The sequence below is a fragment of the Camellia sinensis genome, chromosome 3, assembly GCF_055761805.1.
Source record: "Camellia sinensis isolate YWXY chromosome 3, ASM5576180v1, whole genome shotgun sequence".
Lineage (NCBI taxonomy): Eukaryota > Viridiplantae > Streptophyta > Magnoliopsida > Ericales > Theaceae > Camellia > Camellia sinensis.
This window is the reverse complement of record NC_138963.1, coordinates 189,055,115-189,081,906: the sequence shown is the minus strand read 5'-3', so window position 1 is coordinate 189,081,906 and position 26,792 is coordinate 189,055,115. Positions and strand designations below refer to the sequence as shown.

Sequence of the window (26,792 nt, the reverse complement as noted above, 5' to 3'; positions counted from 1 at the left end):
GTGTATTTATGTTAGGTGTGTCTAAAAAGTAAAAAATTTGCCTAAAATATTAAAAAAATTCAGTAAAAACAAAAAAACACGGAAAATAAGAGCGTAGAATTTTCTGAAAACTGTTCCTAGTTTGCCTATATATATATATCAATTAACAAAAATGTGTATAGATTGCAACTTTAATGAAAACATAATATTAATAGTTTATTCATTTTGGTGTAACAATAAAGTTAAATAATATAAAATTTGATTATATGTAATATGTACCTATATATATATATATATATCTTCACTTCCTTCTAGTTCATGCAATTTTATACTGTTTAGGTCCAAGGTTTAGAATTGAACAAAAAATAGAAGCCACACTGACGAGTTTTTATTGAAAGCCTTGGAACAATATAAATGTTTGGCAAATTTATCTTTCTGAGTATTGCATAAAATAAAAAAATAAAAAAATAAAAAAAACAGAAGAAGAAAGCAAAACCGAAAATTCATTTGGGTTATTGTTTACAAAAACTGCTTTCAAGTTAAAAATTTGGTTTGTGTTTGTAGAGTAGTTTTTGAGATAAGAAGTACGAAAACTTGTTTGGTTTGTCTTTTTTCAAAAATGATTTTAGAAAGAAAAATGTTTGAGGGCCACAAAAATAGTGGCTCAAATGGCTCAAAATTGCCAAAACGACGTCGTTTTGACAGGTTTTGCGCCAAAACGACGTTGTTTTGACAGTTTTGAGCCATTTGAGCCACTATTTTTGTGGCCCTTTACCATTGCTCTTTTAGAAAATTGTTTTGGAAAAAGAATTTTAAAAAAAGTGATTGATTTGATGTGTATGAGAGAGAGTGTGTGATTTTGGAAAGTAAATAATCAAACAAAATTTTGAGATTTTTTTTGAAAAAATTTGTTTGATTATTCTTGAAAATTTGTTTATAGAGAATTTTTTCCAAAAATTTTTGTAAGAAACAAACCAAACAAAATAAGTTTTTGACAAGCATCATAATTTTTTTCTTTGTGTTATCTATTTTTTTACTTTTTGATAGGAATAATAAAATGACCGAGAATATCAAGTTCTTAAAATTATTTCAAGCACTTCTTAATAACCGAAGTGAACCAAAGTGATCAGGACCGTAATAGAATTTGGGTGGTAGGGTTTTGTAGATGCATTCAACAATCTCCAAGCATTGATGCTGAGTTATGGGCTTTGAGAGATGTTTTAAATGTTATTATCAATCCAAATTTAAAAAATATCGAAGTGAAAGTTGATGTTAAACTGGTGGTGGATGTCGCAATTAATAATAAGAACAGTTTTTATCTTAAATTTGGTAGCTAAATTAATTTTACTATTGGAATTAATTTGTCAACCGTGTTTTGTCAATTAATATTAATATTAAAAAATTATCAAATATTTTATCCAATATTTGAATAGTTGTAAAATATTCAGTATTTTTTTTTTTTTTTAAAGAATCTCTAACTTTTTTAAAAAGAAGAAAAAAAAAACTGATTGAAGATAGTACTATGAACGTGGACAATGCAGCAAATCCTATTTAAAGCCTATACATTGTGCCTGTGGGGGCTTCTGCTCCGCAATCCATTTACTTTTGGAAAAATGAGTGTGACGCCTTTTTAGAAGAATTCATAATTTTTAAAGTGGTTTTTATTATTTATCGAAAATGGCTGGTAGTTCGAAAAAAGTGACTTGATTTTGGCTCGAATTCGAATTTGAAGATAGAGACAGAGGAGAAAGAGGGAGAGAAGAGAGGAAGAAGAGAGGAGAAGAGAAAGAGGAGGAGAGAGGGAGAAAGAGAGAGGAGGAGAGGAGATCGTCGCAGTACCACCGCCGCCGCCGATCGTCGCAGCACCACTGTCGTCGCCTCCGCCTCCTCCTCCCCCTGTGATTATGCTTCCTCCAGTCCTCCTCCTTCCTCCTCTTCTCCTTCTCTTCTTCTCTACCCTTCTTCTTCTTCTTCCTTTTGCAACAAAAACACAGGGAAAAAAAAAAAAAAGACACCAAAACGACGTCGTTTTGGTGTCGAGCCAAATTCGAGCCAAACTCTTTCGAACTACGTAGCGGGGTCGATTATTTATGATGTGAAAAGTCTATTTATGTATATGTAAGATTTATATTATGAGTAATGCGCATCACTTTAAGAGTTGTGGGATTCTCTTAAAAAGAATCTCTATCATTATTGTTATTTTAGCAACAATAATAGATAAAATAAAAAAAAAATTTGAAAATCCCACAACTCTCAAAGTGATTTACACTATTTATAATGTGAACCCCACATATACATAGTGTGAATCACTTTGACAGCCGTGAGAGTCTCAAAATAAAAAATAAAAAATAAAAAAAATCTCACTCATTTTCCTTATTTTTAGACATTCTGCCTACGCAAAGAAAGTGATTTTTTGTTTTTTTAAACGAATAAATAACAACAAAATAAATTATATTAATTTAAATCATATTTTTAAATTTATTTTCAAGTTGACGGAAATGTTAATTTAATCATTAAAATCAATGAAAAATGATATTTTAGATATTTTATGTATATTTACATTGAGTTTAATTACTAAAATAATATTTTTTTTATCAGTTATACTTAGGAGAAATAGACAAATGATGTAGATTGAAAATAAATTAAGTAATTAAGGTTTAAATTGATAAAATAAAAAATTCATGATTTATTTTGTTACAAAGATCAAACTCTTAAGTTTGATTTATAATTTTTTCAAATTTAATTTTTCAACAAACTTATGGATGATCTTATATATATATATATATATATTTTTTCTTGAGTTTAAATTTGATTCTATCGTTTCAATTACAATAAATTTATGCTTGCATATTTTATTTTGTGTCAAATAAGTCTAATAAAAAATATCCAAACTGTTGACATAAAATAAACACGCGCACCAACATGACCAATTTTCAAGAGCAATATGACATATTCATTCATTCTTCTTTTACTGTAGATTAACAAATCATGACATAACAAACTTTGATTAACAATTCAATTTATCATACTAAGGGGCAATTTAAGAAGTTAGCTTTTAGCTTTTAATTTATTTTTGGTCGTATCACTTCTCAAAAATGGTCCGTAGCTCAAAAATTGAAGGGCTCGAACGGCTCGAAATTAGAAATTTCTCTCTCCTCTCGATATCTTCCCTCTCCGCCTTTGCAGTCAACTCCATTTTGTAGCTCGAAAGAAATCAAAAAGAAATCAGCACCTCTCTCTCACTGTCGTCTCATCCCTCTCTCCTCTCTATCTCTTCACTCTGGCCTTGAAGGAGTACGAAGGAAGACGAGACGGGGGACATGAAGGACGAGGAGACAGTGGACAAACAACGACGGAGGACGGGGACGAACGACGACGGAGGATGGAGGACGAACAACAACGGAGGACGAACGGGAGCCTACGACAGCGAATCTGAGGTAAATGAAAAATCGCAAAGTTAGGATTTTACTTTTGGCTTCAATTTTTTTAGAAATTAATCGATTGGGAGTGTTTGGGGTTGGATTTTGCTTATAATTTGTGTTAAGGTTTGGGATTTGGCTTTAATTTGTGATGTTTTAGGGTTTGGGATTTACCTTTATACATGTTATCAAGAATGAACTCTGTTATAATATATATAAAATAGAGTAGGTTTGGGATTTGGGAATAATGATTCAAGATTTTCAAATTTCCAATGATATTGATGAAAGTTAAAGGTTCTACATTATCACAAAATGTATACTCCATGATCATTTGTGATAAAGCCTCCTCTTGTGGGGTGTACTAAAGCAATGAAGCATATTTTGCCTCAACATGAGGCTTGGATATTGTGATGATTTTTTTACGCCTTGTTCAATAGTGAACAAACATAACTAGTTGAATTTTCTAATTTGTATTCTAGTTCGTGAACCTAACAGTTCGTGATTTTGAAATCAAAGGGCAGCATCGACTTCAATTTCAGTCATAAAATTTGAAGTGTTATTGAAGATGACCTCATTAATTTAACCCTAAGTTCGACTAAGGTTTTTCTCTTGATTCAAAATCTTCATCTGGGCTTTGAAATTCTTCCCTCCTGCTTGAATATCGATTTCAAGTCAACTTCACACATTCATAAGATTCATTACTATTTTTGTAGAAAAGAAATCTTAATCAAATGGTGGATGTGTTCGTGAGAATCGAACCAGACCTGGCTTGTTTGATGACTAAAAGCAAATAATAGGATGATTTTGGATCATTAATTTGAAGTCATTCTTAGCTATGTTATCAGTTCAGTTGCATGCTCCTATATAATTGCCCTTACATTTTATTCTAACATGAAACTAAATCCCTTCGGTCTTCTTTAGCACACAGCACCCCTACCCCTCCTTATGAGCCAAAACCCCTTTGTTTGCTTGCTGAGATAACATAGAGAAAACTAGATAGATAAATACTTAACATCAGTATAAAACTTTTGAAAAGAAAGATGAAAATCATGTAAGTGATTGGCAAGAGTTTTTAATATTGTCATGTCAAAACTGTTTTTGTAATCTAAATACTATAGAAAAAGATGAAAATGACAGAAAAAAGCTTGACGTGTAGTCCTTTTCCTAACTTTTATTTTTTTTCACAATTTTTTTGAAAGTGACTTTTTCTTTAACTTTCAAATCCAAATCTTGGTATCTGAATGATGTGAAGTTGTCACTAGTACTTCTTGTTTAAAATGTCTTTGTTGCCAATCAAAATAAAAGAAAATAAAAATATGAGATTTGAGATTTGAAGTGCTCTATAACAATGTAAATTACTTAACCCCTTCGTTGAGTTTAGTTTTTTTTTACAATTGAAAAGAAACCCATAAGATTCAATATTTTTGTTTTCCTAATAGTTTGTACTCTCAATAACCAACAGGGTAAAATCAAAATCCTATGAATCTACGATAATTTCAAGATTTCTAAATTCCAACAAAAACTATTCAATTCTTGAACTTAGAAGTCTTTACTGATTTGTTTCAAGAAGTTTGTTAACCAAATTAATTGAAGATTGTTTCAAGATCCTATGAATGTACGATAGTTTCAAGAAGTCTGTTACCAAATTAATTCAAGATTGAATTCTGTTATCAAGATTAACCTGGTTAATTCAATATATCATTTTTATGCAGATAAAAAAATGGCTTCATTGTTGTTTGGGGTGTCCTAAATAAGTGCACTTTTTGTCTTTTTGGACTAAAAAATTGAGGAAAAAAATATGGATGTTTGGGATAACTTTTTGACTTTTTATGAAAAAATATGTATTAAAAAATTGTATAAATTAGTGTGTATGGGAAAATTAGGATTGAGAGTTGTGCAGCCGTAATTTTTGACTTTTAGTGAATAGTGTTAACTTTTTGAGTAACTTTTTGACTTTTTGACTTTTTATAGACTTGCCAAACTTGACCTAATAATAGGAACATACGATTAAAGCCAAGATTATGTAATTGTGGAAGAACAGCGGCGGTACATATTGTACGAACTAATGAGAATGGAAATGAAGGACGTGTCTTTTTTGTTTGCCCAACAAAATATGTAAGTATCTGTTATATAAATTAATCTTTTATTTTTTACAAATTTCATTTGTCATTTATTGATTAACTGATTCTTCTGCATTGTAGAGTGCGAACGAAAACTACAATTACTTCAGTTGGGCAGATGATGACGACGACAACGTTACCTCCACAATTCGTGCCAATGGTGGACCTCAGACAGATTCAAGAACAAAAGAAATTAATGATATAAGGAGAAGGAATGACCTGATGGACAATGCAATTCATGAGCATAAGAGAAGGCTTCAAAGGATGGAGAAGATTTTGAAGGCAATGACTTATGTCATTATATTTTGTGCATTTTTGTACTTTATCATGTAAATCACTCAATTGTTTGGTTTTCAAACATGCTATAAATGTAATCTACTTTTCTATTTGTTTTGTATTTTTTTGTTGGCGCTTTAAAATTTGTTGGTTGGTTGCTTAATTAATAGGTGAAAAATCTGTTGGTTGAATGAATGTAGGCTCTGTTATGAGATTTTAAACCTGTTGTTAAAAATCTATTATTAATAGTGTCTATTATTTAATAGAAAAATCTGTGTATAAATGTAGGCTCTGTTATGAGATGAATAATGTGTATGAATGAACTTGTTTGTTTGAACATAACAGGTACTCGAATAATCTGTGTATGAATCAATGAATGAACTTGTTTGCTTGTTTGAACATAACAGATATGAATGAACAGGTACAGGTTTCTAGCCACTTGTTAAGTTGAATGAATGTAGGCTCTGTTAAGTGAACATAACAGGTTTCTAGCCACTTGTTATTATGTTAATTTGAAGAGCAAACTGGTACTCAAAGTCTCTAAGATTAACCTGATCATGTGCCACCATTCTTGGGCAATTTATTGCCAAACTTTGGCTTGTTCTTCGCCTGGTGGGTCTTCTTAACCACACTGGTTTTACTGTTGACTCCTGCCAACATATTGGAGATAGTTCTTGTTACTATATATTCTTTTCTTTTTTTTTTCTTTTTTGTTTGTTTGTTTAAAAACTCGGATGGAGAAAGGGCCAAAGGTCTTGAAGGCAAATTTGGAAGGTGTGAAACACAATTGAAAACCTACATGACTTATCAGATTGTGAAAATCCCGGGAGGAAGAAGAAAATTAATACCAAGAAAGTTCCAATAGAGAGAACTGCTTACTAGAACAAGAAATTTTTAGTACCAAAATACATTAGCTGAGTTGGAGATTGGATGGACAACAAGGACTAGCAATATAGTTCATAAAGCAAAAGCTGCTGGAACACCACAGCAGCAAGGATCAATTGCTCTGAACCATGTTAAATTTTATAATGAGAAAATTATAACAGGTTTCTAGCCACAGCATGTATATTAAGTGAACATACAAATTCAACATAGGTTCAACATACACAGGTCTTCATTATAACAGGTTTCACACAGGTTCAACATACACAGGTTCACTAATGAATGGTCCATGTTCAACAGTTGAAATTCAACAAATTCACTGAACATACAAATTCAGTCATACTCTTTCAGTCAACATACACAGGTTACAATTACCACTTCGAAACTAAAAAAAACAATGAATCCCCGTCGATGTTCAAGTCAACAAAATTTGATGGTACTATCAAACTTTGACTGGTAATATTGTTGAGCATTCCAGCTTGAGTATGAGATGTGCTTCCAATGTCGTCCCCAATTGTACTAACTGGTGCCTGTAAAAATAAAATAGATATTAAAAAAAAATCCACAAACATATTCACCAATATCAACCGATAACAAACAAAGTACAATATATTAAGTCCGTTCAACACATACCAGTACATACATACTGTCTGCTATGGCATCCATAGAAGGACAATAGTAAGGTTGATTTGGCGGCACCTAATAATGAAATAGTAACACAAGTGAATTAGTAATTTCAAGCAATAAAATTAAAAGCCAAAAATGCTAACACAAAACAACTTTTATATTTAAACCGTACCGATTCATACATAGTGTGTTGCACGCCTCCCGTACAAGGAAAGCTTAACTTACGAGGTTCACCTTGACGCACCTTCTGACCCTATAGCACAGGTTCATTGATGAATATTTGAAGTTTAACAAATTCTGCAATATATAGATGTAGTGCGGAATGAAAAATGTACGTGTACCGGATTAGTCTTCTTATTTTTTCTCTTCAACCAATTCACTATTGCATTAACCTTCCGTTTCGTACATGGATGACCTCTTCTTCGAGCAACCAAAGGACTGAGTACCTTGTGAGTCATGCTTTCTTTTCTAATATTGATACGAGGCAGACTTTTTGGTGAAGTATGGGAAGGTGGTGAAGTAGTACTCGAAGGTGGTAAAGTACTAGTACATGGCACATTACTCGCACTACTTGATTGAACTGTTCTCACTTCATCCTTGATTTTCATTAACCCAAGTTGAATCACTTTGTGTTTACCATTATCATTGGTAGCAAGTTCTAGGATCTCATCCAACGTGTTGTGATAGTTATCATGCAACTTTGGATATAGAGAAGAGCCAAAGTTAGTATATGTGGTTGGAATGCATGTATAGCCTCTTTCCAAGTCTTTTCTCCATCTCGAAACAATGTATTTATTTGGCACCTCATATATGGATCTCTCAATGAGCACACAAAGTGAATGGGCACACATAATACCTCTAAACTTAAACAACCAACACATACATTGGAGCTTACATTCAGTTGAATTAAAATATACAACAAATTCCACTTTTTTCATCCCCTCACCCACAACAACAGCCTCCCTCATATGATAGGTACAAATTGCGCCCTCCTCTTTGATAAGATTTGCACGACAATACACTAGACACTTCATTTCTTTTTTTTTGGGTGAATAAGTCATAAAATAAAAACAAAAACTTACACAAAATACAAGGGGCATGCCCCAGGCCCTAACAGAACTATACAATAACCAATAAAAAATTGGACAGCAACAATGCAGACCCGTCCCAGAAAAGATGAGGGCCCACAAGGACCAAAACAAACAACCTGCTAGAACATCAAAAACTTCAACCAAAACCTAATAGAAATATGTGCAGAAGCAACAAACAACACCCTAAGCAAAAGAGAATTAGCTGATGCAAGGAGAATATTCATGGGCCCTATAGACAAAATATGTGGGCCATGAACATACCTATCAGCAAAGACACCTAAATGAAATAACATCCCTTGCACATCCCACAAGGGTAGGCTCAAAAGGAGATTAGAGAATTTGATACAAATTCAGAAAATATAAATATACAAAATAACAAAAACAACTTTCTTCGTCACAAAAGACGAAAACATGGCCTTCACTTTGCTATTACACTTGCCAGCAGCAGCGAAAATGTACACACCCCAGCAGCTTTTATGTAAGCACATCTTATAACCAGCATTCTTTACAAGTGATTCTTCCATCTTCAAGCTAGGAAGGTTAGTGAAACCCAAAATAGCTATACAGACGTAACACCAACAGCAAAATAGCCGTAAACCTGCCATCATCCTTAACAGCTGCAACCCAAATCTTAAAGTTTGGAGATTTAATAAAACATGTTCAACCATATAGATAATGAGAGAGCAGCCAAACAGAAACCTGAATATGTACAGGACAAATGGTATAATGCATATAATGTAGGGGCTCACAACACTTAACCCACAATATATAGCCTCACACCACTCGGCAGATAACGAATAACACTCAATATATAGTCTCTCAACACTCAACCCACAAGAGAAGGTCCCATTATACAACTTCAGCCCCGTCAAACACCTGCAAAAAAGTGTAACAGCAATATATATATTTGTCACAATTAGAAAACACTCTGTGGACAGTGGAATGAAATGTGTATTTGGCTACCAAAACTCAACCCTCAATTTATGGTAAATAGCAACACTCAATCCAGCTTGTAAGCACTGCAAAATTAGCAAGCAATTATATAACCCACAGTTTGTGCTCACAAGCCACTCAACCCACATTATCTGATCTTACATCACTCAAAGTTCTTCTGCTACCATCACTACATCTCTCTTTCAAGATAGAGGTAGGTAGCCTCCACTTGTTTAGAAACCAGCTGTCATTAGAATGATTTTTCAAGTTGGTTATGGACAACATTCTAAACCTAATCATATCCATAATCCGCTTTACAACAACAGCTTCAGGGTAAGCATCATTGTTAAAAATTTTGTTATTTCTAGCAAGCCACAATTGGTAAACAGTGCAAGTGAGCCCAAGTCTGGAAATGATAGCACCCACAGAATTACCCTTAACAAGTTTAGAAATATGATTGACCAATTCAGGCCATTCAAGACAAGGCCAGGATACAGTAATCCTAGACTGAAGCTCCTTCCAAACATTATCCGAAAAAGGACAGTGGAAAAAAAAATAGTTGTGATCCTCATAATGGTTATGACAGAAACCATAATTACCAGTATGCGTATAACCAAAACAAGATAACTTGTCCCCAGTGTAAAGACGACCATGAATAGCCATCCAAGTCACAAAACTGGCTTTCGGGATACTATGATTACCCCAAAGCAAACCTGCCCAAGAGACCTTGGCAAAAGACTTTCTCCAGGAATTCTAAGTGAAATTAATAGAGAACTTGCCATCAGTAGCAGGGAGCCAAACAATTCTGTCAATGGCATGGCTAGGAACCAGAGAATGGGGAGTGGAGTTAATTAACTCCTTTAATACCCGAGAAGTAGCACGAGGACACTTCATTTCTAGTTGAACTTCTTTAAATTTTGAATTAGTGTAAGCTGCACGAAATTGCTTCTCCAAACGATACACCGTTAAACAATCATACGATTTGTTACGAGACTTAAAATCTGCTTTTGTCTCCTTCTCTACCTTACTTCTCAACGCATTGTCATACTGCTCAACAAATTGCTTTAAGGTTGTCTTGGAGTTCACATATCCATCAAAGAATGCATTCATACTCTCACTTTGTTGTGTAGTTGGCATGCTAGCCCAAAATATGTCTTTAACATAGGCAGGAATCCACCTATGTCGCTCATGGTATAATCCCCCCAACCACTCGTTATCATTCAAATTAAAATTTTCAATCATTGATTCCCAGTATTCCTCAAATTCATCTTTTGTGAATGAATCATAAACTGGATTACTCAAAGCAACCTTTGTGGACTCATATTGCAAATATCCTCTCAATTTCTCCGGAATTTTCTTCATAATATGCCATAACACCAACGATGCCGAGCCTGTGGGAAGACAATTTCTATGGCATCTTGCATAGCTCTGCACTGGTCAGTTATTATCGCTTTTGGGGGAGCATCTAACATGCAACTTAACCATTCTTTGAAAAGCCAAACAAATGTCTCCGTGTTCTCATTACTTAACAATCCACAACCAAACAAAATTGAGTGACTGTGGTGATTAACTCCTACAAACGGAGCAAATGACATATCATATTTGTTTGTCAAATAGGTTGTGTCAAAAGAGACAACATCCCCAAATGCTTTATAAGTCGCCCTACTCCTTGCATCCGCCCAAAACAAGTTTCGCATGCGACCATCTTCATCAAGGTCAGTTGCCAAATAGAAGTTCGAATTTTGTTGTTGCATTTTATGAAAATAAAATGTAGCTGATTCGGCGTCGCCTACCCCAAGTCTCAATCTTCTAGCATTTTGAATATAATTCCTTGCATCTTGTTCATCAAACGTTAATGCCTCATATCCCCCCGCTTCAACAACTATGGAATGAAAATTCCTAGCCACCCCAATCCCTGTTGCATCATTAACTTCTAGTCTCCTCTTCACCGGAGTAAGAATCCTCTTATTCATTGGAAAATGCTGTGAGTCACTCGGAATGAAATCATGAGTGTGCTCAAGCACAAGTATGGTTAACTTATATCTTCCATCTTTTTGTAGAGTGGCTCGAACCCTTGCTTTACAATCTATTTTTGATGACAAAGATGGTTCGAGGGGATTTACTTCTGATCTTTTTGTTCTATTCCGCACCTGAGTACATTCAATTCCAAAGTACTTTACTTCCCCATCCCTTGTTACATTTTGTGTTCTATAAGTTATAGCAAATCCAAGTTGTTTCACATATTTTGCATAAAATGTGTGTACTTCTTACTTGGAGATAAAACACATCCCTTTCTTCGATTCTTCAACTTCACCACTTTCATTAAATTCAACATTGCTATCTTGTTCTTTAACTTCCTCACTCACATTGAATGAATTATTCATTGAATCAACATCCATTTTAGCTTCAACGTGGGTACAGATTCTTCTCAGGAAAGTAAGTGACTTGATGTGGAGTGCCCTTCAATGGAATCTAATTATAGAAAACATAACTTTCAAGTAAGTGGATCCCTGCCAAAATGGCAATCTATATAACAATACCTTGTTATGAGCATTGAATTATTCATTGAATTAATTTTGAATTCATGAAGTTCATTGAATAGAACAGAACATTGAATTTGGAATTCATGAAATTCCTTGTTATGAACAGATTTCATAACAACAACAATGCTAATTTTGTAACAGATTTCATAACAACAATGTTAATTTTGTAACAGCAGTATATTTCATAACAACAACAATGTGAATTTTGTTAATCTTGTTAAATTTCCATGAAGTTCCTTTTTAATTTTCATCAACAACAATGTTCCTTAATAGCACCAGATTTCATCAACAGAGCATATTTTTCATCAACAACAATGTTCCCTAACAGCAGCAGATTTCATCAATACAACATTTTTTTTCATCAACAAAAAACAACCCATTTCGTAACAAGATTAACAATCTCATCTCATAACAACAATCTCATTAACAAGAATAAATATGTTAATAATGTTGATAAAATTTTAATCTTGATAAAACATTTTATCAAGATTAACAAAAAACAATCTCATTAACAAGATTAACACAACAGAACATTTTATCAACAGATCAACAAAACATTTCGAACCACGATCAACAGAACATTTTATCAACAGCTCATTAACATTTCGATCAACAGAACATTTCATCGAGCTACAAAATGGGATTGTGTTAATAATGTATTCAATCTGCTATGAAATGGGATTGTGTTAATAATGTATTCAATCTGCTACGAGAAACATATTTCTCGGAGACCAGATCATACCACATTAATTTTTATTTCACTCACCTTTCGGCACACACATGCAGCGACGGCGGCATCTTTCGCGTACACAGCAGTAGCGGCAGTGGCAACAGTGTCACGACCCAAACCCGGCCCTATGGGTTTAGCACCGTAACCGGCCAGTAATCCGAGATTACCAAAGGCCTGCTTAACAGTAGCACATTAAAACAGAGTACAGGGCCTGGCGGAAGCCAAAACAGTAAAGAAATAATGTCCAATGAGCTGTGACAGTCTGTATGCAAAAAGACTTTCATACATATATACATAATCAGTATAGAACAGTATACACAATATATACAATTATTCAGACTAGGGACTCCATCCCTTACATAGCAGTACAGTAAACGTTCAGTCTATACAATCCATTCGATTATTACAAAACAGCAAGACAGTGCAGAAGGGGGAATTGTAAAACACCCCTAAGCCTTAACACGATAGGCTCGGAACCTCACAGTGAGGCACATAGGCTGGCTTGACAAAACTGGAGTAACTCTGACGCTCCTAGCTGCGGTCTGGTGCCTGAACACCTACATATATATATGAGCAGTGAGCTAAAGCCCAGTGAATAACATAATGCGTAAAGGGGTTAAGAATGAATGTCCTTACAGTATGAAAACAGTTCATTTAAACAGTATTTCAGTCATTCAGTCAGTACAGTCATATGTGGTACATCCATTAGCATATCAGTACAGTAAACAGTAGGTCTTAAAAGACCGAACAGTAATGATGGCCATCAGTCAGTAAACAGTGGTGGTTCTAACAAGGGAACCGACAGAGATCTCTGTAACAGTAACAGTAAACAGTAAACAGTAGGTGCTAAGGATGCCACAATACAGTTCAGAATATAGGACATACATTCATTCAATTAACGGTATTCAATTCAGAAACAGTACAGTTCAGTTGTTCAGAAAATAATCATTTTTGAACATATCTTTACACAATCGTTACTCACAGAGTTTGGGCTACGGTATGCTAGAGCGTGCCTCTCCAGTCGCCAACCCTACACAGTTAACAGATTGAACACACTAAGCTACACAGCTGGGAAAGATAGTAACTTAACCCCTAATGCCTCGGTGTGTTCTACATCTATATCCTCAGTAAGATGCCTTAAACTAGGCCTAAGAATGCCTAGAATGGGATGAGGATGCAAAGATGTACTCAAAAAGCAGTTTTAGAAGTTTCAGAAAAATAGAGTCCCGCTCGAGCGCAGGTTTCCCCGCTCGAGCGGTCATGCAACAAAGGTACACGCTCGAGCGTCAACTTTCCCGCTCGAGCGTACTGTAAAAGTACTGGATGGGTGAAATCTCCGCTCGACGGACGCTCGACGCCCGCTCGATCGTGAGACACATGCCTCCGCTCGAGCGCCCAATCCTCCGCTCGAGCGGACTGTAAAATAGTGTAGAGAAAAATACTGGATGCTCGGATTCCACGCTCGAGGGTCACTAGTCCCCGCTCGAGCGGAAGTGCAAAATCTGGAAAACCCAGATTGCACCTCCAAGCCAAAAACCAAGTTTTAACAAGTCAAAACTCGACCTCTTGGGCTGAATTTCCAGAAAACATTTGTAAACACATAGAATAACATGGTTCAAAGCTCAATTTGAGAAATCAAAACCCAAGGGTGTTTAATTCAAACTCAATTTCAAACCATTTTCAAGAACAGGATGAACATGCAAACACGCATGAATTTAAAACAACTCAAAGCTTAATTTGATGCTCTAAGGAGCCAATTGATCCAAAAACAAGATGAAAACATGGACTACACTCAAAACATGGACATGCATGTGACAATTGCTATGAACTCAACTCAAAATCCAACAATACTAACATGCATGCATGAATTCAACATATATGGACCAATTCAAGGCTCAAATCACTAGAGGCTCAAAAACTAAGCATGAACAAGCTCAAATACATTACTAGAAGGTTAAATCTCCTACCTAAGTCTAGTATTCAAGGCAAGGAAGCTCAATTCACAGCCAACCTTCAATTTCTTCAATTACCAAGCAATATTGAGATGAAATCAACTCCTCAAGTCTCTCTCTCTCTATGGCCGGTTGAACAAGATATATGGCTGAGGAAAATGTTTTGATTCAAGTATGCAAGGCTCTAATAGTGACTAGGTAGTGGGCCACTAACAATGGCTCTAAGGTAAATAGAGCAACCATTGCAATTAAGCTCATTTTAATCTAATTTAATCATACCTAATCAATTTTCAGATAAATATACCATAAATTCACATTAATTATGAGAATCATTAAACATTAATCAATTCCCGGTTCGGCTGCCGATAAGGCCTTCAATTAACAGTTTAAACATAAAACGTGAACAGATCAAATAAACAATCAAACAGATAGAATACAAATTAACGTACATACTCAGTCAATTCAGTTCCAGTTTTCAGTCAGTCAGTTCAGTACTTTAATCAGGTCAGTCAGTCAGTTCAGTACTTTAATCAGTTCAATTATCAGTCGTGATCAGTTCAGTTCAATGGTAATCAATGTTTATCGGTAAGCAGTGTTGAAGGTTATTACAAGCAGCCTCGTCGGCGGCATCCTTTCGCACACACAACCTTGATCGGCGTCCTCTCTCTCACTCTCTATACTGTGTTCTTGTTTTTCTTCTTTTTTTTTTGGAAACGAAATGTCTGAGTTTGGTAAGAATTACCTGTGTACAAAGAAGAAAAGGTGGGTGTGCAAAGAAAGGTCAAATTTTGGGCCTTTCGACCCACGCCATTTCGAGCTACGAAATGGAATTGTATTTTTTATACATAAAAAGGCAAAAAAATTTAAAAAGCCAAAAAACTAGCTTATATCTAAGGGTTCGTTTGGGATATGGATTGACTTTTTGGCTATTTTAGTCTGGAATTAAAAAGTCTCGTTTAAGATAGACTTTTTTATTTTTTTGACTTTTGTGAGAGAAAAAATACAATAATTATGATTTGGATGTGATATTTTGTCTTATTAAGCAAAAAAGCCTATTTTGCCTTTTTGCGGCTAAAATAACCAAAAAACCTAACATGCCAAACGAAGCCTAACTTTCCAAATCACCCCTAAGTTAATAGAAAAAATGTTAGAGATTTATAATTTAGACTCACAATAAATAATGCGACAAAAGAATTAAGTTTGAGCATTTAACAAATTAAAATGTTGACACTTAATATGTTATTATGAATCAAATTAAATATGTATATATATATATATATATATGTATATATATATATATATATTTTTAGAGATTTTAAATAAAAATTAACATATCAATTATCATATATCATTATAAGAATAGTTATGATCATGAGTCTTACTTCTTTTTTTTTCTTTTTTTCTAGAGGCAATGCCCTTGCAAATGTATCTTTTTCATTTTTTTATTTTTATTTTTGAACCATTTGCGAATGTACCTTGTCAAGTAAAAGCTGAAGATGTTACCTCTGTTTGGCAAGTTGGTTCTTGGGTTTTTTTTTGGCTATTTTAGCCACAAAAGATAAAATAGGCTATTTTAACCATAACAAACAAAACATCACATCCAACCCATAATCATTACATTCTTCTCTCACAAAAAAACTCAAAAAAGCCAAAAAGTCAAAAGGTCATTCCTAAATCAAGCTTTTAAGCCCAAGCTAAAATAGTTAAAAAAGTTAAAAAGCTAAAAAGCCAACACACTTCCCAAACGAAGGCAAAGTTGAGTACAATGAATCACTTTTATCAAACAGCCTTTATGGTACCATTAACAGACTGGAAAGTACCTCTCATGCACCTCTTGTGGCAATTCAAACAAAAATCATCTCTTTTCCTAATTTTTTTTATTTTTATTAATTTTTTTACTTTTCCAATCCATTTTTGTTGAGACAAATCTAAAATGTATATTTTTTATAAAAAATTCAAAAAAAAATTAAAAAGTCAAAATAAATCAAAAAAAAGATTGCTTATTTTTGTCTTTTCAGAATTTTTTTAAAAAATTATAAATTTTCGATTCGCCTTATTGAATTGAATCAAAAAACCTAATTTTTTTTGAATTTTTTTTATAAAAAACTCCCTATAGACGAAAATAAGCAAAAAAAAAAAAAAAAAAAAAAAAAGGCCAAAAAAAAGCAAATCCCAAGTTAGTAGCTTATATGTAGCCAATTTTTTTATTTTTTTATGTTGAGAAACAGATATATGATTTCTTAATAATTCATTAGGTAAATTACAAATACACCTCTTGAGATTTGCTTAAAGTACAGATTGTCCCTTGTGGTTTAGAAAATTACAAATACATCCTTGTTAGTATTTTTTATTTAACAAAATTAACTAAAAAAATAAAATTCATAATTGCTCTTCTATACAATAATAAAATTACATAAATTATTAATTAAAACATATTTATAACATCATTATTAACTGTTAATTGACTTGATGATTTATTAATAAAATTGACGATTTGTTATAAAATTAAAAACCTCAAGGGTGAAATGTAATTTTCAAAACTGCAGGAGGCTATTCATATTTTAATCAAATCCCAAAAAGCGTATTTATAATTTATCTTAATTTATTTTAGTAACGTTTACAATTTATTATTTTTTATTTTAAAAAGTGTTAAACATATTTGATACATACATGTTTCCAAACCTTGTTTTGAGAAAAAGTGAGAGGAGATGAACGAAAATGATTGTCAATAGAAAATAGTGGCTAAGGTAGTTGCTGCCATAGTCACAAGTAATGGGTGATAGTTGGAGGGAGTTGGGGAGAACAAAGAAATGAATTTTTGTTTCCAAAACAAATGAAAAAATATATTATTTTCATACTTATGATTTTTTAAAAACAAAAATAAATACATTTTATGAAGTTTTGTTTATAATTTATAATTTTTTTATAAATATTAATAAAAAAAACTGCAACATAAATGTTAAATAAGAATTTATTAAACAAATCCGAACTCATGTTAAATTACGTAAATGACAAATAGAAGACAACGGTTCGGTAAAATGCTATGATGATGTGCTACCACTTTATCGAAAAAAATAAAAATATATTTCACAAAAATATATATATATATATATATATTTTTTATTTTTATTTTTTACACAATGTATTAACAAGTTTTTTTATTATTATTATTATATATTTATACTTATTAATATCTCTCTATAAACTCCAACCTAACACTTCATACTGGTCAAACCACTTGGGCTATAATCCGAATCCTATAAAAGGGGATTTATGCTTAATAAGATGCACCAGTTAGTCACATTTTATTGTGATATATGCTTAATAATTATTGACATAAAATTTTGTATGGTGCATACAAAAATCGTGTTGTATAAAGATTTGGTTTGGGATGATCTAAAAAAGTACACTTTTTGACTTATTGGCTTTGTAGGAGATGGTTCAAGAAAAGAGTTGAAAAATTCGAAGATCTTCGAAGATCCTTGAAGAACAACTTCGAATTCTCTAGAAGATGATGAGAGGCTTAGATTCTTCAATGGTCTCAACTCAAGAAACACAAAAGAAAGGAGATGATGGAGATAAGAGATTGGGTGAAGAAGAAGGCAAAGTGGCTAGAGAAAGAATAATGGCAAGGCTCTCCCATGGATCTCCCACTTTCACTCTCAAGGTTGATAATGGAGAAGGGAAATTAGTTCTTTCCCAAGAGTTAAAAATCTCCAAAATCCATCCCTTGTAAAGCTATGGGTGGGTGCTATTTATAGGCACCTCATGATGTAGGATGGAGCTCATGTGCAAGGCACATGGGGGATATTCTCTCTAACCACATTGTCCGAGGAGGTGTCCTCTCCGAGGAGGTGACTTCTCCGAGGATGAGAAAACCCCGAAGAGGAGATCAATCCCTCGGCGAACCCTTCTTCTTAGCCACACCTAACCAATGATCCCCAATCATCCCAAAGGGTCAGGGGTAGTCCCAGAGGACGTCCTGCCGCAAAATATTGCCGAGTCTCATGGACCACCCGGGGTCGTGCCACCTCGACCCGGGTATAGGCTAGTTTAACCGAAGAGTGAATTTATCTCCACTCACCGTCCTCGGGATCGGGTCCTTTGTTCGAACTCCATTACGCCCATGGTTCTGGTGCGTAGATCCCGGAAAGCTCCGAGCCCGCAAGTGTTCTGGGACTCATTAACGGAGCGACTTCTAGATTGCGTCTGAATCCGTTCGAAGCCAAGTGTTTAGGACCTCTAGGTTCGTGGATCCGAACCCTTTCGAGTCCGAGTGCCTCGGATCTCTAGGCTTGCTTAATACCCTTTCGAGTCCGGGCCCGAGTAAGTCTCTAGGTTCGTGGATCCGAACCCTTTCGAGGCTTAGAGCCATTCAGCCCGTTTGACGGAGATAAATCCAAGCTCACCAATCTTGGACTTGCGATAAATTCGGGCCCACTGATCTTGGGCTATTGGGCCTAAATAATTTAGTGGGCTCAAATTAGCCCCTCTTACATTTGCCCCTTGCGTGTATGAGAAATTTTAAATTTCTCAAACATGCATACTGTCATTTCTTCGACCCTGTTTCGCATCACGTTCCCCAAAAAAAAACATTTTGTCACGACAGAGCCTATGGATAAAGTTGATGACGCACTTCAATTTACAGAAAAAATTGACAAGCAAAAATTTTATTTTTTTGTACTTTTTTTTTTTTTTTTGAATATTGATAATTACATTTTCACTTCTCCAAGTATTGAAAAATACAAAACCCCCCTTTTTTTTTTTACTCCAAGTAAAAGAAATAAGAATTAAGATAAGAAATCAAATTTTTTTTTCTTTTTGGGCTTGGAAATAGGTTGGCCTCTTATATATATGCATATATATATTCAGAATATATGAGGCCTATTCCATATATCACACCCTTTTTTTTTTTTATATTTAAAGAGATGGCTCAAAACCCTAAACAATGTAGCCTCTCTTTTCTGTTTGCCTCCAGCCGCCAAGACCATCTAACCTTTCTCTTTCTTCTTATTTTTTCTTTTAAATTAATGGCATACACTTTCTTCTTTAACCCAGCTTTTCTTCTTCTTGAACAAGACCAACCCAGCTCTTCTTCAATTGATGCCTCGCAGCTACCAAACCAAAGGCCACCGTGACCAGCTTGCTTTGCAACTACTGAAGACCACCGACGTCACCGACACACCGATGCCGACTCCTCTGCAACATCACTGCCATTGCAGGCCTCGACTGACCAGCGCCGACGCCACTGCTACTGCCGGCCTCGACTGCCCGGCGCTGCTGCCCGTTGGCTTCTCTTCCTTGCAGCTTCACCATCGGTGCTTCATTTTAGTGTGACGACGCAGCTTCTCGGAGAACCAGACACACCGGAGCTCAGTTCCGCCGACCAGCACCGACGCCCCCGACCTCTCTGCAACGTCATCATTTTCCAACCTCGCCAAAATAGTGCCGCCGTTGGTTCGGCTGTGCGTTGTCCTCGTCGGGGCCGTGCCCTCCTGGCTTAGCAACATTTTTTTTTTTTTTTAAAGCTCCGAACACATAGATCTTGGCCTTGCTTTACACTCAGTGGTTCCAGCAGTGAGTAATCAACGCCAACCACATGGCTGACTCAGCACGGTGTCGGTCTGCCCAGCCGCTCCGCCACCTGTTTGCTCCATTCTCAATTTCTTCTTTGCTCATTGTTGCTTTGAATCTGATCTTGCCACTTCTACCAAAAGCCCTCTTCTCCTCCTTCTTATACCATATTATATATATACACACATATATATTTATGCTTTGAGCTTTGATTTGCGAAATACATATTTGGAATTTTTGCAATCTTGCCTATCTCCACTAATTCATTGTTGATATTGGAAGTACTCACAGCACTGTTTTGTTGATTTGGGAATGATGAAGCATTGTTTGCATATTATAACCTTTAAATTTGATATCCGAGGGGATAAATGAACTCTCAATTCTTGAATTTCTTGAACACTTTCTTGGGAGAATAAAAAAAATGTCATTGTAAAAGAAATAGAGTCGTATATCATTGTTTGTTGTTGATCCAGTGGATGCTCAGGAAATAGATAGTTGATGCCGGGCTTTTGTTCGAACATTGTTGCTTTACGTTGGCTTTAGAGGAATCGACCCGAATAGATAAAACCTTGATTGTTGCATTTTCAAGAACTTGCTCGTCTTGAAATTTGTAGAATAAATAAATGTTGTTGCAAAAGAAATCCGAGAAAATAAGTCCTTCATATTGTGTATAGGTCATGTTGTTGAATAATTAATTATTGTCTTGTCGATCTTGTAGATGCTCGGAAGATAAATAGTGGATGCCCGATGCTTTGCCTTCGTCTTCGGCTGTTCAACGTGAACCACACGTCGCCCACTCAACGCGATGTGTGGTTTTGCCTGACACCATCCAGCTCGTTAGTCTCACAGTCCGGCACTATTTTTTTTTCAGAGTTTGAATCTCGATTTTTGCATACTCACTGGATTCGGCCGTGATTAATCAACGTGGACCATGTCGCCCTTTCAACGCGTCGTGTATGGTCGCCACCTTCTTTCCGACACCATTGCTGCCTCCGGCCTCAACTTGTCCAACGCCGACCACGCACGTTCGCCCACTCAACGCAACGTGTGTGGTCTTGCCCAGCCTAGCTCAGTCCTGTTGATTACAGTCTATAAAACCTCTCTGATTTCAACTTGAATTTCCAACATCGGCTTCGACTTCACCCCTCTAACAGTCCCAAATTTGTGAGTATGAAATTCGGCTCCCTCTTCCTCTCGTTGAATAATAAAGATGATATATTGTTGTTTGTTTAACTTGTGGATGCTTGGGAAATATATAGTTGATGCCAAAATTTTGCGTGACCGTTGTAGCTTTACGTCGGCTTGAGAGGAGCCGGCCCGAAGAGACAAAAACTTGATTGTTGCATTTTTTACGAACTCGCTCAAAGGAGTAGAATTGTTGTAGCTTAAATAGATCATTATTATTTGTTGATGTTGCCCCATTCTGATAATGCCTGAATCATGATCTGAAATTGATATTGTTTGTCTCGTTTGTTGGCTTTGCTATTTCAGGAAAATGAATTCTTGATTGAAATCCATGACCTCGGAGCCCTTGGAACCCGCACTAATGAGAGCAAGGGCTGTTCCTCAGAAGTTCGAACAAAAGCAAGACTGTCCCTCGGGAGTCCGACAGTAGCACACACCCTACTTTGGCAAGAAAGATTCCTCTGGAAGATAACCGAGTCTACCAAGCTTGCACATACAGAAGTAAAGATTGTCTCTCAGAAGTTCGAGCGAAAACAAGGCGGTCCCTCAGAAGTCCGAGCAGAAACGAGGCTGTCCCTCGGAAGTCCGAGTGGATGCGCACTTCTACTTCGGCAGCTAATGGAAGCAAAGGCTATCCCTCGGGAGTTCGAGTAAGAGTTCACTCTACTTTGAAAAGAAAGATCCTCGGAGCTCGTATTGATGAAATCAAGGGCTGTTCTTCGGACCCGCACTAATGAGAGCAAGAGTTGTCCCTCGGAAGGCTCTCCCTCAGAAGTCCGAGCAGAAACAAGGCTGTCTCTCGGATGTCCGAGTGGATGCGCACTTCTACTTCGGCAGCTAATGGAAGCAAAGGCTATCCCTCAAAGCTCGCACTGATGGAAGCAAGATTTGTTCTTCGAAAGTCTGAGGCGGAGAACACACTCTGCTTCAGCAAGAAAGATCCTTAAAGCTTGAACTGATAGAAGTAAGGGCTATTCTTTGGAAGTCGAAATGGGAACACACACTCTACTTCAATAAGAAAGACCCTCGAAGCTTGCATTGATGGAAGTAAGGGCTATTCTTCGGAAGTCCGAGTGGGAGCACACACTCTACTTCAGCAAGAGAGACCCTCAAAGCTTGCATTGATGGAAGCCATGGCTGCTCTTCAGGGGTCCGAGTGGAAGTATACTTCTACTGTGTCAAGAAAACTCCCTTCAGGTTGGTAATTGAGTCTACCATTCCTTTTTCTTCTTTGAGGGGCAACAAAATTGAAAACTGTTTCAAGCAAAATAACACAATGAAGATATACAATGTAGAGAAAATAACTTTTAATGGAGATACATAATATGGAGGAAATAAATTTCTTCATAACATAAGAAAGATAGAACTTCATGGACAATGCAGTAAATGCAAACTGTAAATGTCATAGATAGACTTCTTCCGTGGAATGTTGACATTTGCCCCTAGAGTTGCAAGATCATTTGGAAAGCTTTCACCAGCTGCTCGGGTTGTGGCCATCATGCACCATCATAGCCATGCCTTTGGATCTTTTTGTACAGACTGATATCCTCATCCTCGCAAGACTTTTCATGGATCTGTTGTAGCCGGAAGCTTGCTTCTTGTTGGCCAACACACCGGACTAGGAATCCGGTACCTCCTCGGAAGTAAAGTTCACCTTGAATAATTGTGAATTGGGCAAGCTTGGCCATAGTCAGTTTTCCAACTTTGCTTCTGAGTTGTTCGAGGACTTCTCCTCTCCAGTCCTCCGGAAGGCCTTTGTCATCGGGTATTATTGAAGGTTCTGTTCTCTTCTTGATAACAATTGTTGCCTCTTCCTCTGAAATGTCAACTCTTGCCCCTAATGTTGCGAGGGCATCTAAAAACTTGTTGTCGGAGCGAGGCACATGCTCTATTTCGACCTTCTGAAATTTGTGAAGAAGCCTTTGGACTGTTGTTCGATATGTGGCCAAGGCAGGCTCCTTTAAGACGAACTGTCCTGAAACTTGCTTCACTATCAGCTTTGAGTCCCCCCGGATCCGAATCTTCTTGATACTGTGCTTCTCAGCTGCTATCAAGCCTAAAATAAGAGCCTCATACTCGGCTTCGTTATTCGAACAATGGAAATCCAGTTTATAAGACAAATATAACTTTTCCCCACTTTTGCTTGTAAGGACTATCCCGGTTCCTCCCTTCCCTCCGGCTGCTGCTCCGTCAAAGCTCAATGTCCAGAAGCTTTCCTCGGAAGCCATAGTTGTGTGCACCTCTCCTCTTAATTCTTCATTCACTGGTTCATAGTCACCACTTGGAAATTGGGCAAGGAGATCAGCTAAGGCTTGGCTTTTAATCGCCTTGGGGGCTACACATGTGATCTCGAATTCACCCAGTGCTAACAACCATCTTGCCACCTTCCCGGTTAGAGCAGGCTTGCTGAGGAGGTATCGGATTAGATCACTTCTAGTAACAATCTGAATCTGATGTGCTAGGAAGTAATGTCTGAGCTTTTGGGCAGTGAATACCAAAGCTAAACAATGTCTCTCTACTGGAGTATATCGGACTTCTGCTCCTCGAATCTTCCGACTGATGTAATACACCGGGCGTTCTACTCCATCTACATCTTGGACCAATAATGCCCCTATGGATTTGGGGGTTGAAGTTAGGTACAACATTAGAGGCACCCCGGGCTGCGGGGCTATCATGGTCTGAGGCGAGGTCAAGGCCGCCTTGATTCTCTCAAAGGCCTTTTGGTGCTTTTGGTTCCACTCAAACTTGGCATCTCCTTTTAACAAAGAGCCGAAAGGCGCAGAGATCTCTGCCAGTGCTGGGATAAACCTCCGAATATAAGACACCTTCCCGAGGAACTTCTTTAACTCCTTCTGAGAATGCGGGGGAGGCATTGCTCTGATAGATTTGACCTTGTCTTCATCTGCCTCGATACCATGCCTATGTACAAGAAACCCAAGGAACTTCCCGGCCGTCACCCCGAAAACACATTTGAGAGGATTCATCCTCATTTTGAATTTCTGGCACCTCTTTAATACCTTCTCAAGGTCTCGGAGATGGTCTTCTTCTTTCTTGGATTTCACCACTAGATCATCAATATAATCTTCCATCTCATGATAGATCATGTCATGAAAGATTGCAGTCATAGCCCTTTGGTAAGTTGCACCGGCATTCTTGAGTCCGAAAGGCATGACTGTATAGAAGAAGTTTCCGAGAGGTGTTCTAAAAGCGGTCTTTTCTGCGTCCTCTTCAGCCATCTTAATCTGATTGTATCCACTGAATCCATCCATGAATGAGAACATCTGGTGTCCCGAGGTAGTATCCACGAGGGTGTCGATGTGAGGAAGAGGGAATTCATCCTTCGGGCAAGATTTGTTCAAATCTCGAAAGTCTACACATACTCTGATTTGGCCATTCTTCTTCTTTACTGGCACGATGTTTGCTAACCACGTGGGGTACTGTATTGGCCGGATGAAACCAGCCTGTTGAAGTTTTTCAATCTCCTCCTTAATCTTCTCTTCGAGATCTGGATGATATTTTCGAGCAGCTTGCTTAATTGGCTTGGAGTTTGGGAACACATCAAGATAGAGGGAGACTAGGTCAGGATCTAGTCCGGGCATTTCCTTATATGACCAAGCAAACACATCTGAGTATCGGCTTATGAACTTTAACAACTGTTCCCGCTTTTCTGGGCTAAGGCTCGAACTTACGAATACCGGCCTCGGTGCATCTTGTCCATCACTCAGATCTATTTCGATAAGTTGTTCGGGCTGAGGCTTCGGCCCATCTTGTATACATTCTGGAGCCACTTCAGGCTTTATTACTATATCATTGTCAGGAGGCTCTTCTTTTGACTCGGAGTCGGTGACTGAAGAAACCGACTCCCCGCACCTTCATAAATAGTACACCATCTTGCCTCCTTCTCGGACTTTCATCACCTTCCGAGGAATAGGCGGACTTTCTGTTCTAGACATTGCCCGCTTACTTGACTCTGCCATCGGCTCCTTGTCATCTTTGATATCCTCCCAACGAGGAATTTTGACCCCTCGAGGCTTAGAGGTGGTGGGAACTTCTTCGACAGCCAGTTCGGTGAAGTAGATGGCATCAGAATAATGAGCTTCATGGATCTCGAAAGGCCTTTCTGTAGCCTGAATTGTCACCGTCTTCTTTCCCCATTTAGCCTTAACACACTGATGATAACTCGATGGTACAGCCCCATATCTATGCATCCAGGTCCTCCCTAGAATGATGTGATAATTTGCCTCAGAATCGATAACATGGAACTTGGTGGCCGAGCGAATCTCTCCAACGGCTAAATCAACTGTTACGCATCCGATAGTAACTCTCCTTTCTCCACCGAAGCCAGTGATGACTATCGGCTGCTTCACAATGCGTTCTTCAGAGATTCCAGCTTTTTCTAGAGTAGCGCGAGTCATAATGTTGATAGAGGCTCCACTATCTAGAAAGGCCCTTTTGAACTCAACCCCGTTAATAAAAACAGTCACATAAAGCGGGCGATTGTGAGAAAAAGGATACTTCCGATCAGCCTCGGAGAAAGTAATGGCACTAGATTGCTCTTTTGCCTTCCTCGGGATAGACCCCTCAGTCGACATGCATTCCTCATGGTGTGCCTCGGCTATATTAATGATAGACTTGGTGATTTCCGTTCTTGCCTCCCTGGAAAGTCCAAGCTGATCAAAGAACTGCTTGAACTTTACACAGTCTTGCAAGGTTTTGGCATAGTGATCCGGATCTTTTTCCACTCTTGGAGGCTCGTAGTTAACCATCTCCTCGATCTCTTCAAAATAAGATGCCACATAAACATGGTGTCCTCCTCTTCCGTAGTACTCTTCTCCTCCTTCTGAATCGAAGGGATCCTCGTCATGAGTCATAAATGTTCTGCCCTCTGGATCGAAAGCACTTCTATAGTAAACTTGTTCACCCTCTGGCTCGAGGATGTCGTCCAGATAACAATCATCGTCATCAAGATTGGTGATAGCCTCGATCATCGGGCCTTCATAAGCTCTCATAGCAACATTCTTGCCCTTGTCTCGGTGTTGAGGATATGGTTGTTCTCGGATGTCTTGAGTCCCTTGCTTTTTGAACCTCAATTCGTCTGCCTCGACTTTATCTCTGAAGATTTTCCTGAGAGTCCAACACTTCTCTGTCGGATGTTTCAATGTACGATGGTAGACACAGAATTCAGGGCTCTCACGGTCCTTTTTTGATGGCATTTCTTCAACATAAGGCAATTTTAGCTCTCCGTCAGCCACCCATTCCTTAACTAGAGCTTTCACTTCCTCGATTCCACAAGGATAAGAAACATTTCCCTTTTCACCATTATATTGCTTTCTCTTCTGGCCTCTATGACCTCCTCCTTGTGAATTTCGGGTATCTGGGGCAAAGGCAGCAGCAACAATAGGTCCACGAGACGATTTGAAACTAGTCTTGTAACTGGCCTTAAATCCGGACTCCTGAGCATGAGGAATGCTAATGTTCCGA

The 26,792-nt window shown here is 37.1% G+C and overlaps 3 protein-coding genes across 5 annotated transcripts; 1 reads left to right on the top strand and 2 right to left on the bottom strand.

Moving 5' to 3' along the window:
• Window positions 1–1,506: 1,506 nt before the first annotated feature.
• LOC114285957 (uncharacterized) lies at window positions 1,507–5,990 on the top strand. 3 transcript variants are annotated; one of them, XR_014365027.1, is made up of 3 exons: window positions 1,522–3,416; window positions 5,396–5,513; window positions 5,600–5,990. XR_014365027.1 is itself a non-coding variant. In XM_082921741.1 (2 exons), the coding sequence occupies exons 1-2, from the start codon at window positions 3,300–3,302 to the stop codon at window positions 5,849–5,851; spliced, it is 369 nt and encodes a 122-aa protein (XP_082777867.1). In that variant the 5' UTR covers window positions 1,507–3,299; the 3' UTR covers window positions 5,852–5,990. The 3 variants fall into 3 exon arrangements, 1 of the variants encoding a protein (XP_082777867.1); XR_003637366.2 differs by having other exon boundaries at window positions 1,546–3,416; window positions 5,370–5,513; XM_082921741.1 differs by lacking the exon at window positions 5,396–5,513 and having other exon boundaries at window positions 1,507–3,416.
• A 4,090-nt stretch (window positions 5,991–10,080) lies between these two features.
• Window positions 10,081–10,689, bottom strand: LOC145822109 (protein FAR1-RELATED SEQUENCE 6-like). Its single transcript, XM_082918705.1, has one exon. It carries the CDS (start codon window positions 10,687–10,689, stop codon window positions 10,081–10,083), a length of 609 nt encoding a protein of 202 aa, XP_082774831.1.
• LOC114285974 (protein FAR1-RELATED SEQUENCE 5-like) lies at window positions 10,686–19,868 on the bottom strand. The gene is made up of 3 exons (XM_082918703.1): window positions 19,738–19,868; window positions 11,599–11,787; window positions 10,686–11,517 (listed from the first exon to the last, which is right to left on the bottom strand). The coding sequence occupies exons 1-3, from the start codon at window positions 19,866–19,868 to the stop codon at window positions 10,686–10,688; spliced, it is 1,152 nt and encodes a 383-aa protein (XP_082774829.1).
• Window positions 19,869–26,792: the final 6,924 nt, after the last annotated feature.